The sequence below is a fragment of the Microtus oregoni genome, unplaced genomic scaffold, assembly GCF_018167655.1.
Source record: "Microtus oregoni isolate MIOR12 unplaced genomic scaffold, Mior012 000028F_ref0000031, whole genome shotgun sequence".
NCBI lineage: Eukaryota > Metazoa > Chordata > Mammalia > Rodentia > Cricetidae > Microtus > Microtus oregoni.
This window is the reverse complement of record NW_024543087.1, coordinates 17,783,946-17,800,613: the sequence shown is the minus strand read 5'-3', so window position 1 is coordinate 17,800,613 and position 16,668 is coordinate 17,783,946. Positions and strand designations below refer to the sequence as shown.

The following is a 16,668-nucleotide window of genomic DNA, read 5'->3' as shown; positions in this document are numbered from 1 at the left end:
CTCGGGCTGCTAAGGAAGGCAGTGTATCAGGAGCTATGTGTCAGTCCCCCCATGGGGACACCTTTGTCCTTCTCCTTTGATGGGGCATATTCAATACATACTACTGGGAACGATTTTGCCATTGGTGTTGAAAAACATGTTTGTTTGTTTTCTTTAATGACAGCTTGCTTCCAGATGAACTTGCTTCATTGATTACCCTGGAAAGTTAAATTATTGCAACTTTTTTTTTCTGGAAGAAATTTGGGAGTGTGTGACAAGAGCCTGCAAACTTTGCTCACACATTAGTTGCCAAGAACATATTTTTAAGACGTAAATTGGGAATATGTACAAGATTGTCAGCAGCTTGTTCAGTAGCAAGAAGCCAACTGCGTATATGCTGGGAGTTTACAGATCAAAATATTAACAGTAATATTTGTTCTGACAACAAACATGGCAATTCCCGGTTGAATTTCTTAACACCCATGTCTGTTTGGTCTCAGTGTGACTCCACTGATACATTAGTGCCTGTTTCATTAGATAGGATAGGGTCTGCCTAAACTCCCAGATTCTCCAAATCTCAGGGGCATGAGGTGGTCAGAACATATGCACTTTCTGCTTCCTGCTCACCACTTAAACTCCTTGGCCCTTTTCAACTGCTGTGGGTAAGAAACTTCAACCAAATTCCTGTATGAAGGAACTTCCTCTCTCTCCTCCCCTCCCCATCCTGTGTCCCCAGAATTCTCCCTTCCTTTTTATCCTGCCTCAAGGGAATTTGAACAAATCAGTGTGGCTGGATATTCATGCTGCGTTTGCTTCTTGTGACACAAAACAAGAACAGCCAAAGCCACTTTATGCATATGCACAAATTGTCCTACACTAGGACGCCCAGCTGAGCAGCAAGTGTGTTCTGAGATGCAGCCAGCAGCCAGCAGCCGGCACAGGGCTGCATCCACAGGGCAATGGGCATCTTCGAATTTCACAAACGCGCCACCTGGAGTAGCTCCCTGACCCTTCAAAGTGGAGGAAGGCAGGGGGGGAAGATTGAAGAGAATGGCGGGGCTAAGAGCAATGTTTGGCTTCCAGCTGGCTCCAGCGGTTAAGGAAAAGACATACAGAGACTTCTGAGAAACCTAAAATACTCAATGACAATACTGGAGTACAGCGGTGTAACCGTCCAAGTAGCTCTGACGTCGGGGATGCTAGGAAGAGGAGATGCCTCCACACCCTGACTTATACAAGAGAGGCTGGACCTCAGCCCATTGGAACCACGCTCTACCTATTAGGGCAGGTGGCTTCCAGGAGTCCAACCTGAAGGAGCTCGACCTTGGTGGGAGGGGCCTTGGTGGGAGGATCCAGTCCACGCAGGAGGCTTACCTCTGTTGCGGAGGAGCTCCGAGGTTCTCCGAAGTCTCTGTAGATCCTCGTCAAGTCCATCAGTAAGCACTAAAAGGACCTGGGACATGGGGAGGAGAGTGAGGGGAAGAGAGCAGGAAGAACAGAGGAAACAAAAGAAGGAAAAAGAAAAGAGAATGCAGAAGTAAATGCTAAAAATTGCACAATTTGTTTTTCTTTTTTTCTTTTGGTTTTTTGAGACAGGGTTTCTCTATGTAGCCCTGGATGTCCATGAAATCACTCTGTAGACGAGACTGGCCTCGAACTCAGATCCGCCTACCTCTGCCTCCTGAGTGCTAGGATTAAAGGCATTTGCCACCACTATCCAGACACAATTCTTAAAAATACAAGTGAATTTGTATGTGCAGGCCCAGCAGTTTAAAATATTTCTTCTGACCTATCCATTTGTTACTAAATTACAAACTTATTTCCATTTCAACTTTTCCTCCCCTTCACCCCAAGGGGAGAAAAAGAGAAGAGTTGAAACAGTCTAAACTAGCCACTCAAAGATGCTTTTAAAATCACCTCCTCCATCTTTATCCGTTCAAAAAATACCAAAGTGCCATTAGCAAGAGGAGAGGAGGCATGTGAGGGACACTGGAAGTTGAATGGAGGAAGAAGTAAGTGCCTGAGGTATACCATTCAAGGGGCATCAGGAAGGGAGGGACTCCACGGATGGGCTTCGGCTAGCTCAATGTGATGATTACAAAAATAACGGTTGAACTCCGAATAGCTGGGAGTGAACATAAGAGACTAGGGAGCCTAGGGGCATGCTCTGGATGTCTTAAGAAAGAATTGTGCAGGTAGGGTGTGGTGGCGCACCCCTTAATCCCAGCCTTGGGAAGGCAGAGGCAGGTGGCGCTCTGTGAGTTCAAGGCCAGCCTGGGCTCCATAGAGAGACCCTGTCACAAACAAATAAATAAAAGGATGAATTGTATCATGGAAGGATTTGGATCTCTAACCTGTGAGCAGTTGGAAGGCAAGGCTGTATTCTTTGGTCCCTCCTCGTATTGTTTAACCCAGAGCCGCCAGGACTTAATAAAGACATGCCAGCTGAATAAAAGCTTCCTCTTCTCAGTTCTGTTGGCTTCAGTTATAAAAGCCTTTTTATCCTACCCTGCCCCAAGGCTCCATAGCCTGGGTCCTAGGCATGTATTACCTTCACTGTGGCAAGAGACAACTGGATGGCAGTCTCTCCCAGGTTCTGCAGAAAGTCTACATCCATACGATTGTTCACCAAACCCTGATGCACCAGGAACTTCTGGATGATCTCATCACTGTATTTCTCAAAGCCTGAGTCAAAGACAAGCTGGCCGCTGGAGCCTGGGATCATGTAGCGGAACCTGGGGTCCATCTGGCCGGCAGTGTCACAGCTGACGTTAGAGAGCACAGAGAGCTGCTGCATCAGCCCCGGGAGCAGCCTTCGCAGGTCCTGCTGAGCTCGCTCTGAAGAAGTTGAGAGATCGATTCCAACAGACAGATCCATGCTGCATCCTTTGAAAGTGGAGAAGTAGTATCAGTCTCCTGCCATGGTGGAACTGAGTACCCAAGCTGGAAAGAACGCTCCCCTAGGAAACTCCCACAAGGCCAAGCCTGGAAAATGGTGGGTTAAGTGTGAAGGTTGGTACACGGCAAAAGCTAACTGATATAAAACAGGCTGCGCCTTGCCTTTGTCATGGCAGATCCTACCCCTCTGCCTGGAATGTCCTTTCCTATGTAGCCAACTGACATATTCAAGTCCTTTAAGTACCAATCCAAATGCCTGCCTCACCGTCCAAGCGGTCTCCAATTTTTACCTGTGCCCCCTCCGATCAAGTACGTAATATCCTGTGTATCACTGAAGCTTTCCTTTAGTCTTCTCCTCTACTACGGTGGTTCCTTAAGAGTGGGTGCTATGCCATGCTATTCTCCCATGACCTAATACAGACCATCACTGGATGTCTGGCAGTAAGGGTAGCCTATAAATAAGCCTTGAGTCTCTTTCAGCAGTCCTTGTAACTCACCTTCCTCGCTGGGAGTCTTCTTCCTCGTCTACTGCCCATACAGCAGCCTTACGTGGGGTGGCAGACTATTAGAAAAGGTCAGGGCTGAATGGTATCCTCTATTTTCTGTTTCTTTTGCCTGAATAAATTGTAAGGCCCCCTGGGGAGGCTTAATCTAGAATTTGGAAGGTCCACTGGTGTTTCAGGGTATAATTAGTGTATAATAAGCCCACTTACGAAATTCCATCGAGAATGCAAAATTGATGCTCACAGACAACATCTAGTTTCAAATGTAGATGAATGAATAACTTAGCCACCATGAAAGAGCTAGCACTATTAATTACTTCAGCAGGGGCAATGAGTATGTGGGTGTTTCCTACTTAAATCTTCACACATTGTAGGCTGGCACAATGGCTCAGTGGGTAAAGGCTCTTGCTATCAAGCCAGAGGGCCTGAGTTCAAGGCCCGCATAGTGGAAGGAGAACAAACTGTTGTAAGTTGTTCTCTGATCACACACACACACACACACACACACACACACACACACACATACATACATATACATGCATACATGCATACACACATACATATACATATATGCACACATATATAAACAGACATACATACACACATATACATACATACACATACACACAAACACACACACACATTGGAATACTTGACTCAAAACTAGAAAAATTAAACCAAAGATTAGGCAATACAATTTGGGGAGCAATGAGTATGTAGTTGACCCTTCACTGATGAAATGTTTCCCATGGCGGGATCATGAGCTTTAGCCCCCTGAAGATCATACCCACACTAGCTGGTATGTTCCTGAAACTAACACAGTGGAAAGTGACTTCCTCCTGTTTTCACATAAAATAACTGGATTTTGCTTTATTTTTAAAATCTAGTTCAAGTTGACAAAATAGCAGTTTCGCAGAAGTAAATCCCATTTCTATGTTAGATCCAATTTGAGACAAGAGAACTTTGGCTTTCTCAGTGGCATAAGATTGTGTTGCTCGCTTCCGTCTCCCCTAGAACCTTCCCAACTGGTTTTACTCGGTAATTGACAAATGCAAGGAACCATTTTCTTCCCTGTTAGCAGAGAGGATGGGATCTTGGCAGGCGACCGCCAAGGTCTTTTCAGCTCTGTGACTCCAGAATTCTGTAACTAACTAGCTTCTGGCTGTTATTAGAATGTCTAGCCCAATTTCATCAAAAAGTTAAAAGCAAAACTGAATGAACAAGAACCTTAATCCACCTGGTACAAAGCGAACAGAAAGAAAAGGTAGGTATGTTCCCCTGCAAAGAAAGAAAACTCAGGAATTTGATATCTGGAGAATTCGAACTACATATGCAGGGCAGCCTACAATCCTTGCTTTTTTGTTTTGTTTTGTGGTTTGCTTTGGTTTGGTTGGCGTTAAGCAGGTGTCCTCTACCACTTTGAGCTAGACTCAAAGGTGTCTGGATGAGCCCAGAGCACACCTTAGCCTCCATCTTTGTGACAGCTTCATCTATGTGTTTGATTCAAACGATTTCCAAATTCACTGGGCATCTTGAAGCAGCCTGAGCGAAGACCCTAATTTAATACTTCACAAAAATAGACTTTAAAGCTTTGATAGGACGCAGGGAGCCCAAATGAGTCTTCCACAATAAAGCCTGGCACCTCTTAGAGCCCAGTTGCTCAAGAAAAGTCTCTGTGTGCCTACATAATGATTATCGTGTGGGCTTTTGTTGTTGTTTGCAGGCGGTAGTTACATATGTACGTGTGTGTGTGTGTGTGTGTGTGTGTGTGTGGGTGTGTGTGTGTGTGTGAAGGAGAGGAGGGAGGGAGGAAGGGAGGGAAGGGGAGGGAGGAGAGAGAGAGAGAGAGAGAGAGAGAGAGAGAGAGAGAGAGAGAGAGAGAATGTGAGTCTGTGTGTATGTGCATAGTGAGTGGGGCCCAGAGGTTGATGCTGGGTGTCTCCCTCAAGCATTTGGCCACTTTATTTTTTTTTTTTGAGACAAAGGTGTCTGGATGAGCCCAGAGCTCACTGATCCAGCTAGACTTGCCAGCCAACCAGCCCCAAGGATCTTCCTAGTTCTGTCTCCTGGGATAACAGGTACATACCACCAAGCTTGTATTTGGCTCTGAAAAGCAAACACCTTACTGACTGTGCCAATTCCCCAGCCCCTATTTGTTTTCCATTTCTATTTCTGAGATAGGGTCCCACGTAGCCAGGCTATCCTTGAACACAGTGTAGCTGAGGTTGACCTAGAACCAAAATGATCTTGACCTGGCCTTTTGCTTTTTTTTTTGGGGGGGGGGGGGGGCGAGTCTTACTATATAGCCAAGACTGGCCTAGAATTCACAGATCCTACCTGACTGCCTCTGCCTCCTTCCCCTGCGTGCTGGGATTAAAGGCATGCACCACCATGCCAGGCAGTGAGTGGTCTGTCTTTTGCTGCCTTGTTGAGTAATTCAACCCCTGCCTCCCACTGTTTCCCTTTTGTTTGCAACCTCTCTCAGCCCAATTTTCCTCACCTAGGAGTTGAGTATCTCAATAATGGCATCTACCTCACGGGAGCCCACGTGACTGTCAGATGAACGAACACCATCTAACACGTTAGGACAGCACTGTTCTGGAGTGAGAAAGAATGTTGATTGTGTCCCAGAGGAGTCACCCGCCTTGAAGCCACCTTGTGTGAGACAGGTGTGGTAACGAATGCAGTGCTTCCCCTGGGAAAAGCATCCTGGTGAAAGCATTTCTTTTGTTCTTAAGTACTGCTTGCTCTCTCAGATTCTGAGGAACCAAGGGCTTTGTAAATGTCCAGAGCCCACGTTTGCCTCCCGCCAAGGCTGACAAGTCATGGGACCCTGTTAACAGGCACTTAACTAAGGAAAAGACCAGATTTTCTTCCTTGGTCCCTTCAGACTCAAAGAGCTAAAAAGTTACAAGGCACGCATGGTGGCGCATGCCTGCCTCTTGGCACTCGCGAGGCTAACACTGATTAGCAGGAGTCTCGCGCCTGCCAGGCCACACAGGGATTTCCAGGCTAACCTGAGCTATAGTGAGAGGCCCAGTCTCAAAAAAAATAGATAATTTACACAATCATGTGTATATAAAAACATGTATGTTTAGAGATAAAATAACAAAATCATCTCCTATATAGTATTTTTGTAGGATTATTAGAGTTCATGGTTTTATTATACATTCCTCTACATGATTCTATGCTATGGTGTATTATACATTACCCCATACTATACCATTCTATGGCTAGATTATGCCTCGCAATATTATATTACACTTCCCCCCTATTCAGAACACAGTTCACAGACTTGCAGGATTAGTACTACCTGGTAGCTTTCTAGATATACAGACTCCTGCCCATGCTACAGTAAACAATCTCTGTCCATGTACAGGCTGCCAACCCTAATTAAACTCAGTGGTTTTCACACACATGCACACATACACATGTACACACATGTGTACACACACACATGTACACATACACACATGGATACTTGTTGGGAAGAAGAATGAGTTCACCGGGAGCGGAAGGGGAAGGACGGGGGTGATGGGCGTATAAACATGACCAATGTATATTATAGAAATGGAATTTTCAAAGATTAGTCAATTCGTTTTTAAAATGCAGACCCTGACCCTGACCTCAGATTCTTCATTTTAACAAGACCGAAGATGATCCAAACATGTTTAAGTTTTTAAGACCTTGTCATGCTGCATCAAAAGGCACAATAGTGACTGGGCAAGGTGGCGCACGCCTTTAATCCCAGTACTCAAGAGGCAGAGGTGGGTGGATCTCTGGAGATCAAGGCCACCCTAGTCTTCACAGCAAGTTCAGGGCCAGCCAGGAATAAGTAAGGAGAACTGGTCTCATAAATAAATAAACAAACGAGCTGTGCCACAGAGACTGCAGAACCTGCTGCCTTGAGGTTCAGCTCAGGGGCAGAGAACTTGTTTAGCATCCTCAAAGTCTCCCTGATGCTGAAGGGGGAGGGGCAACCTGCGAAACAGGAAAGATGGCTCAGTGGTTAGGAGCACTGGCTACTCTTGCAGAATCAAGTCCCAGCACTCACATGGTGGCTCACAACAGTCTATAACTCCAGTCCTAGGGAGAATCCAACATTCTCTTCTGGTCTCCATGGGCACCTGTACACATGTAGTGTACAGACAAACATGCAAGCAAAACATACTCATAAAATAAAAATACATAGTTGAAAAAAGTAAAAGTTAGCTATCCTAGGGTTTGAGATGGAACATGATGACAGAATACTTTGCCTGGGATGCTCAAGTTCCTGGACTGATTCCTCAAAGTTAGGGTGTGGGTATATGTATAAGTGTGTCTGTGTGTGTCTGTGTGTGTGTGCATGTGTGTGTGTGTGTCTGTGTGCATGTGTCTGTCTGTCTATGTGTATCTGCCTGTGTGTCTCTGCATATCTGTGTGTGTCTGCTTGTGCATGTGTTAGCTACTGTAGTGAGGAAGGTGTTTGTGACAGCCTCTCACCTAGAGTAAAGTCACCCATGAAGGTGGTTTTCCATCTCCGTCACTCCTTGAAAGTCAATTTTAAGGAAAGAAGAGAATAGGTCTAGACCACCAGAATGAGGTTAGACCTCGCCATCTTGGGCAGGGGGTGAGGGGAAGCTTAACAGGGTAAGGCAGAAATGAATCAAAGACAACTTTGGCCCTTTAGAAACAGAACAGAACGGGCAGCAAGTTTCTGTGCAAGGGTTTCACAGAAAAGACAGTGTGTTCTGCTTCACAAGACATGGCCCTCTGCTCCTTCCCCGACAGTAGTCACAAACTTCAGGAAGCTGAGCACACACATTCCCTCTGGCTTTGTCTATGCTACAGGAAGTGTGATAAGGGATTGTGGTGATGGATCTGAGAATGTTCAGGTCTCAGGTGGCCAGGGGGTGACAGCAAAGGGATAATTAAGAGTTCCCAGGGAAGCTACAGTGTCAAGAGCTCGTCCCACAGACGACCTTCCCATCCACCTCATGCCCAGCACGGAGGATCAGAGTTCTACATTACTGAGAAGACAAACAGGGTCACTGTCACTTCTGATAGCTCGCAGGTCAAACAGCTTCTCTCTCACTCACCTTGGGAACTGCAGACCTCATAAAGAATTTCCTTTTCCAGATTCTGCAGGGACTCAAAATTTTCTTCATGGTACACTTTGTTCTGGTCATTAGTAATCTCCAAAAGCTGAGTTCTTTGAGCCGCTCCTACTCCGATGGCAAAAATAATTATGTTTCTGTCCCTGAGGGCTTTGGCTGGGGGGACAACATTATCCTGGGAGACCCCATCGGTGATCACAATCAAATACTGATGAATACCGGGTCTCCCTCCTTTTGATCTGCCAAAAAAAGGCAGAGTAAAATTCAAGGCCTTCCCAGTACGAGTACCATCGTTCATTTGCTCAATGTCCGAGATGGCTCTGCGCATGTCCACCTTTGAGGAGTATCGGTTGAGCCTGAATTCTTCCCGGGGAGCGGAACTGAACTGCAAAAGGCCAATCTGAATCTCATCAGCACCAACGTTAGATTGGTTCACCATCCTCTCCATGAATTCCTTCATCTTCCCAAAGTCCTTAGGGGCGATGGATTCTGAGCCGTCAATCAAGAAGATGATGTCAGCTTTCCTGCTTTTACAGGCTGGGGTGGGGGGCAGCACAAGAGGACATTCGGTCAGAACCAGGAGCCAGGGGATTACAAGTTGCAGCAGACAATCAAGGGTCGCATATACAGCACAAAAATATTTTTAAAGGGAGTGAAGATCAGTCAATAAACTTCCAGCAACTCAGCACAAACTAGTCTCAAAATAAGACACGGGCGTGGGATAAAGATATAAAATTTGACCAGCTTGGTTTATTCTAGGTCACTGTCCCTCTGCGCTCAAAACTCCCTCATAAGCCAGTGAATTACCTAAGAAAGACCATTCAAACAATTAAAGCTCCACAAAAGAGATTTAAAAAATTCTTACTCTAGCAGTGGTAAAACCCCTGATGCAATGCCACACATTCCTGTAAGCAACCTCCCACCCACGTTTCCATAGCAACTCTCATGAAACTTACTGGATTGCACACAGAGAAAAGGGAATAAAAGAAAAAGGGAGGAAAAAAACCATGAAAGTAGAAGGGGCCAGTTGGGAAGAAAAGGGGATCAGCAGAAATAGGAGGGGGCAAGAGAGAATAATGGAGTGACTGTGGTTAAAATATACACACATATGAGGTAGCATAACGGAACCCAATTGTTACGTGTAATTAATATATGATTGTTTCATTAATTCTTACTCTCTGAGGAGCAGATGTCCCGAATCACTTCCTGTTGAATGTCTTTTAAGGAGTCAAACTCATATATAAAAAACATCTTGTTGTTTGCTATTTCCTCGAGCTCAGTCGTATTAGCATCCCTTACTCCAATGGCATAAATGTTGACGCCGATGTCCCTCAAGCCCTGTGCAGCTGCAGCCACCGGGTCTGTAGATTTGCCATCCGTGATGACTATGAGGTACTGGGCAACACCGGCTCTGGCAGTTCCTTTAAAGATCAGGGCCATTTTGCTCAAGGCTTCACCAGTTGTGGTACCACCTCCTCCTTGCTGGATGTCGTCGATGGCTGTCTTCAGCTCCGCCGTGTTGGCACACTGGTTGAGGAAAAGTTGGCTTATAATCTTGTCTGAGTACTGAACGACTCCAAATTGTACTCTGTCCGGCCCAATGTGGAACATGTTGGTCGCTTCCTTCATGAACGCCTTCATTTCAGTGAAGTCTTCTGGCTGGATGCTGCCAGAGCCATCAATAAGGAAATAGATATCTGCCTTCTCCACATGCACGCAGCCTGGCCAATGAGAAGAAGCCGCAGCCCGTTAGAACAGAATGTCAGGAGGAGGCGTGTGCCCAGTCACTGATCCCAATCTCCACCCTACTGGTAAAAAAATCATCCAACCTTCTATTAATATCTAGGCACCCTCTACACTCTAGACTTTGGGACAGTTTTCCTGACTCCAGGTCCCTTCTTAGCCACTGTGCAGCCTGGGACAGAAGTCAGCTCTCAGACTCTTCACCACTATAAATTAGACTCCTTTTCTCCCCTTCTGTCCAATAGGATATAAGCAGGAAATGGACCAGGAAATGAAAGCCATCTTTAACAAATTCTACCTTCCCAGAACAGAATTGGGGACTAAAAACACAGGTCAAGGGGAAGGACTGAAACGTGTTCGTATAATTTCATATTTCTAGACCTCAGGACAAGAAATCAAGAAAATACAAAAATCATTTAGTATTTTTAATAAAACCTCAGTGATGTTTTTCCCCTGAAGATATCATCATGGGCTTGAATTTCTTAGTCAATTATCCATATTTCAGTGATTTGAATTGAAACCTATTGTTCTAAGATGAATCTAAGAAATACTAGCAGGAGAGGGGAAACCAGAAAAGCAGACCCAAAGGCCTTCACAGCAGCCCAACATCTAAATTCTACACATTAAGCAAGGTTTGGCAATACAGGACTGTAATCCCAGTGCTTGAGAGGTGGAGATAGGGGGATAAGGGCTGTAGGTCAACTTCAGCTTGTAATGAATTTGAGGCCAGCCTGGGTTACAAGACGCCCTCTCTCAAAAAGTAAGATGATTACTAGTCCTGCACTTTCTCTGCGCTGCTTAGAACCAAGACAATAAGGATTTCCTAAGTGGAGGTTTCTTTTTTTTTTTTTTTTAATGAGTTGACTCCATTTTTTTCATGGTGGGAAAAAGACAGGAAGGACACGCACACACACACATACACATACACACACACACACACACACACACACACCAAATGCACCAATCCCTCCTACCTTCTTCTGCTCTTTGTGGACTAAAACCCTCTGGAGAATAGAATTTGCTCACGGTCTCAAGGCAAATCCTGTTTTTCAGTTTGTTTCTCACAATGACAAGTTGCAGAAGGGACTCTAGGTGGATGGCATGCTTCCAGGGAGGGTATGTGGAAATCTTCTCCAGGTCCTTACTCACAGAGGCAGGCTGGATGCCCGCTGCATAGATGGTGACCCCGGCCCTGCGGAGGCGAGAAGCAGGCATAGACACGTTGTCTAGAGAGGGACTTTCCATGATGACCACGGCTATCTGTTGCACGCCTTGCTTGGAACGGCTGCCCTTCTCTGGAATGAAAACTTCATTCTTCAAGAAATCCAAAGCAGCACCCGCCTTCGCCCTTCCTCTTCTTCCTTGGAAGGTCAACTTGTCCAAATGGTCTAAGACGTGGGCAGCGCTTTGAAACGTGTCCAAGGAAAACTCCAGCCGTGGCTCCTCACTGTAAAAGACCAAGCTGATTCTCACAGCATGAGGGTGGATGCTGAGAGATTGGACAGTAGTCTTCAGGAAATGGATAACTTGTTGGAAATTGGGTTGCCTGGCCCTGCTAAATTCTTCGACAAGGAACACCAAGTCAGTTGGGATGGCAGATGGACATTCTGGAAATGAAAAAGACATAAGGGGTTTCAACATGAGAACAGACGAATAACGGAAACACTCATATATATATAGGCGTCACTGTGACGTGATCTATCTGCCACAGTAATGTGTTTAAGGTTTTAAGTTACACTATGCTAACTTCTACTTGGTGCTTTAGAATTAAGAAAAGTCTTTCTTAACATGATAATCAAAGAGGTTCATACCTATCCCAAAATATTCTCTCCCCGTCTCCCTCCCTCCCTCCCTCTCTCTCTCTCTTTCTCTCTCTCTCTCTTTCTCTTTCTCTCTCTCTCTCTCTCTTTCACACACACACACACACACACACACACACGCACAACGTATCCACATCTCTTTCAGTTTACAGACACGCATCATAAAGTTACTCGAGATCACCTTCTGGTTTGTGTAATGATCTTAGAAGCACGAGTACTGGAAGGCTTTTTCCTTCATTTTCTACCTTCAAAAAGACTCTGGGTCAAAATCCCCCTTATGGGTCCAAAACACCCTTTATTTAATCACTTCTCCCCTCTTCATGTTATTTCAACAGAAACAACATGAAATTCTGAAAGTTTTGTGAAAATCTTTCTTCAAATATTGAGTTCACTGGGCAGGGTGAGGCACGCCTGTAATCCCAGCCCTTGGGAAGCTGAGGCAGAAGGTCACATTTTCAGAGCCCGCTTGATTTATGCGGTGGGACTGTGTCTCAGAAACAGACATTGAGAGGCTGGAAACATGGCTCCGTGGTTAAGAGCACTTTTTGCTCTTACAGAGGACCTGGGCTCAGTTCCAGGCATCTACACAACCACCTGTGACTCCAGATTCAGGGATCTGATGCTCTCTTCCGGCCTCTAGGAACTCGTTTATGTGTGTGTTGTACGCAAGCCCCCACACACATACACATGAAAATAATAAACAAGGGTGGAAGGAGGGCTCAGCATTTAAGAGCACTGGCTGCTCTTCCAGAGGACCTGAGTTTGTTTCCCAGTACCCACAGATGGTCCTCAGCCACCTGGAATGCCAGCTTCCTCTTTTGGCCTCCATAGGCTCCAAACACACACATGGTACACAGACATACATGCAGGCAAAACACCCATACACATAAAATAACAATATAAAATGAAAGGCTAAGGGTCAGCCTAGAAAAAGCACGTGGTAGCTTAGGTTAATATTTAGAAATATTCACTCCTGCTCCTCATATGCCCATGCGACAATATGCTTTCTTCCTCCAAGGATGCTGACAGTCGTGTGATTTACTTTGATTAATAGTATGTCAGCAGGTGCTGCCGGGCTCTGAAAAGCATTTGTATAGTAGATTTTTCTCTTAGGGCTCTGCAATTACCACAGGGAGAACGTGCTCGGAGTAGCTGGGCTGACCTCAGAAGTAGAGCCGTTCTCAGCTAGTCAGCTCCCATTAAACCTCAGATCTCTGAACCAACCCAGGCAAGGTCAGCAAATCTACGTGTGGGGCTTCCCCACAGCCAGCCGACTCAGACCTGCTGTGAGGATAAATTATTATTTCAGGCACTGACTGCAGAGGGTTTACTCGGCAGCATATTAGTGGTAACCAAAGATAGACAAGATGACACCTGAGGCACTCCGTGTCCCCTTTCTCTCCCCTATGTACAGGGACAAGTGTCCTAACACCGAGGAATATCCTCAGTAGCTGTCTTTCCCGACACTTTCTTCCTTCTCCTCCTTCAAAAAGGGGAGGAGTCTCGATATGTAACTAATGAAGCATGACTTTAAACTTCATATTCTCGCCGGGCGGTGGTGGCGCACGCCTTTAATCCCAGCACTCGGGAGGCAGAGGCAGGCGGATCTCTGTGAGTTCGAGGCCAGCCTGGTCTACAGAGCGAGTTCCAGGACAGGCTCCAAAGCCACAGAGAAACCCTGTCTCGAAAAAAAAAAAAACTTCATATTCTCCTGCCTCTATACCTAAAATGCTAACGTATGGGCATGCGTTGTTGTACAGTTTATGTGGTGCTGGGAATCAGACCCAAACCTTCAGGCTTGCTAGGCAAGCACTCTGCCAATAGAACTCCCCCAGTCCCCCAGATTTTCTTCATACCCTGTGACTTCCTGGTGACTCAGGTAGCCAAGGATCAAGACTTACCTTCTGCAGCTCCCTCTGCAGCCTCGGTCGTGACCTCAGCCTTTTGAGTCTCCTGTATTACATCCTGTATTAGCTGTCTGATTCCATCTTCTCCTTGCTGGTCAGACACAAACACCAGAGACCCTATCTCCTCCAGTTCTGTCCTGTCAGAGTCCTGCACCCCCACAGACATGATTTCAATGCCTCTCTTCCTCAGGACCTGTGTGGCATCTTGGACCTCACCCTCAGATTTGCCTGAGGTAATCACCACCGCATACTGAGGAACACCTTGTAAGAACCGACTTCCTGCCGCCTCCTGGAAAAACGTCTGGTGAAGAAACTGGAGGGCTCGGCCCGTCCTTCTGGAGCCACCTCGGAGCACCAAATGCTCATGGATGTGCGTGATCATCTCATTCCGGGTCTTGTTGGTATTAAACAAAAACTCAGTGTAACCTTGATCGCCGTACTGAGCCAGCCCAATCCGGTACTTGTCCTTGCCAACCTCCAGGACGCCAATGATTCTAGAAATGAAGTTCTGCATCCACTGGAAACTGGCCTGCGATGTGTCCTGTGAGCTGTCAATAAGAAAGACTACATCTGCATAGGTCTTGGCGGACTCTAGAGGGAAAAGAAGATGGGCAGAAAAGATAAATCAAGTTTTTAGGGGAAAAAATGGAGTACAAGGATGGCATGGCATGGGCAATAACAAGGACAGGTAATATACTGACATAGCATTGTACACCCAGGGCTTGCCCCTTCTCTGCTTGAGACTCTATCACAGGCATTCTCTCCATCCGTGTGTGTGTGTGTGTGTGTGTGTGTGTGTGTGTGTGTGTGTATCCTGCTTCTTTACTGTCTACTTCATATTCTTCTTCCACCAATGGAGAAGGCAAGAAACTAACCACTACTGCATGGCCTCTGCAAGCCACAGCTCTTTATATACTTTGGTGGCCTAATCCTCATAAATCGTTCTTCTGTGAGATCATTGCCCCCACGGTGAAGGTGAGGGCAATGAAGAGAATTGGAGTTGCTTCATGCTCACATGACCACAGCATGGTATGGTTAAGGGGGAAGTTTCTTTTAGTTGTACTTAAGAGATATCAAATATCCAGAGGAATCTAGAAGAGTCCAGAACAGACAGAGAAAGATGTAGACTGAACACAACCAGCAGACTGGACATGACAGGGTGGAGGGAAGCAGGAGAGCAGGACAGAATAGTGGAGATAGCACGATAGCAAGAGATGGAGAGTACAGTGAGGACAACCAGAGCGGAGAATACTGAGAATAGCTGGGCTATAAGGAGTGAGAAGCTGCGGGGAGGGAAGCCTGTGAGCTGGGGGTAGTCTGAGGTAGAGGAGGGGGCTAGAAGGGCTAGGAAGCCTATGAGCTAGGGGCAGTTTGCGGTCGAGGAGGGGGTGAGAAGGGTTAGGATGCTAGCTAACAGGTACTTGTGATACTGAGGGAGCTGGAGGCCCGCTTGCGCTTTGATGTGTTGAGAGGCACCACTGTTAGCCACCTGTTCCTTCTATCAGAGATGAGGGAAATGATTTCTTTTGGCAGCTGGAAAGAGGTTTTACAAGTTCCTGGAGAATGTTGGCTTTGATCTAACTGCCAGAAATCTGTTGAACTCATTCTGGATATATGGACTGCCTTTTGGAGTTTGGGGAATTGGAGTTTCCTTTGGACCTAACGGTAACTAAAACGTGGCAGATGCAAGATTGAAAAAGTATGTCTTCTGGACACCCTCCCCCATGCTGTTTCCTCCCAACAACACGACAGCACAGCCTCTCCCTTCTTTCCCACCCATGAACACTCTCTTCTTCCTTCAAGCCCAGCTCAAACTTCCTTTCCTCTCGGAAGCATTTCTAGACGCTTCCATGAGAGCAGGCCTTCCTTCCTCTTTGGAATCGCATTGCTACATTGTAATTCAGTGCTAGATCTGGAGTAGTCGATTGAACATGGCTTACTTTCCATCTGTCTCTCTCCTGCTGAGCACAGAGCCTGGAGGAGGCTTCCTGCGAACTCCTGCAAGATGCTGAAGTTTTCTGTGTTGAAGAGAAACTTCTCAAACGGCTCACTGGCTATTTTTTGCAACTCCTGGACATCTTGGACATTGATCCCTACCACGTACACAAAGACGCCATCTCTTTTCAGCTGGTCAGCCGCATCCTGGACCTCGTCATTTGACTCCCCGTCTGTCACCAGGATAACTATCTGAGGAACCCCATCCTTGGCCCGGCTGCCACTCATCTCGGTCAAGTAGTTGGCCCTGATGAACTCTAGGGCACTTCCTGTATTTGTGCCTCCTGTGCTGTAGGTCAGATTACGGATCCATTCCAGGACCACGCTCTTCTGAGAGGACTGTTTCAGCTGGAAAACTGGGTAGATGCTGTCGCTATACTGGACCAGGCCCACTTGGACCTGATGGCTGCTGATGTCAAGCCCCAAGACAACCGAGTGAAGGAAATTCTTTACTTTCTGGAAGTTCTGGGGTCCAATGCTAGTTGAGCTGTCCACTAAAAATACGATGTCAGCCAGGGAGGCTTCTGGGCAAACTGTAGGAAAGAAGGGAAGGAAAAGAGGCTCAGAGGTTTTGTTCTAAAGACTGATTCGGTAGAGCAAAATGCTGAACACAAAGAAAGGACAGTGGCAGTGTGCCACGCACCGCGCCCCCATGTCTGCGCCCTGTGCGCTGGCACCCAGTTAGCGAGCTTCGGGCAAGGGGGCTGGAGGTTAAAATACACAAACA

General features: G+C 46.4%; 1 protein-coding gene across 1 annotated transcript in view; it reads right to left on the bottom strand.

Annotated features, from left to right (window-relative positions):
• The window catches only part of LOC121464389 (collagen alpha-4(VI) chain-like), a 101,294-nt gene that overhangs the window by 68,166 nt on the left and 16,460 nt on the right, over nt 1-16,668 (bottom strand). Inside the window, exons 4-10 of the mRNA XM_041677318.1 lie at nt 15,887-16,474; nt 13,941-14,537; nt 11,194-11,826; nt 9,652-10,197; nt 8,459-9,013; nt 2,531-2,865; nt 1,354-1,432 (exon numbers count right to left, since the gene is read on the bottom strand). Of these exons, the coding sequence (XP_041533252.1) occupies nt 1,354-1,432; nt 2,531-2,865; nt 8,459-9,013; nt 9,652-10,197; nt 11,194-11,826; nt 13,941-14,537; nt 15,887-16,474 (3,333 nt within the window). The remainder of the gene's footprint in view (nt 1-1,353; nt 1,433-2,530; nt 2,866-8,458; nt 9,014-9,651; nt 10,198-11,193; nt 11,827-13,940; nt 14,538-15,886; nt 16,475-16,668) is intronic.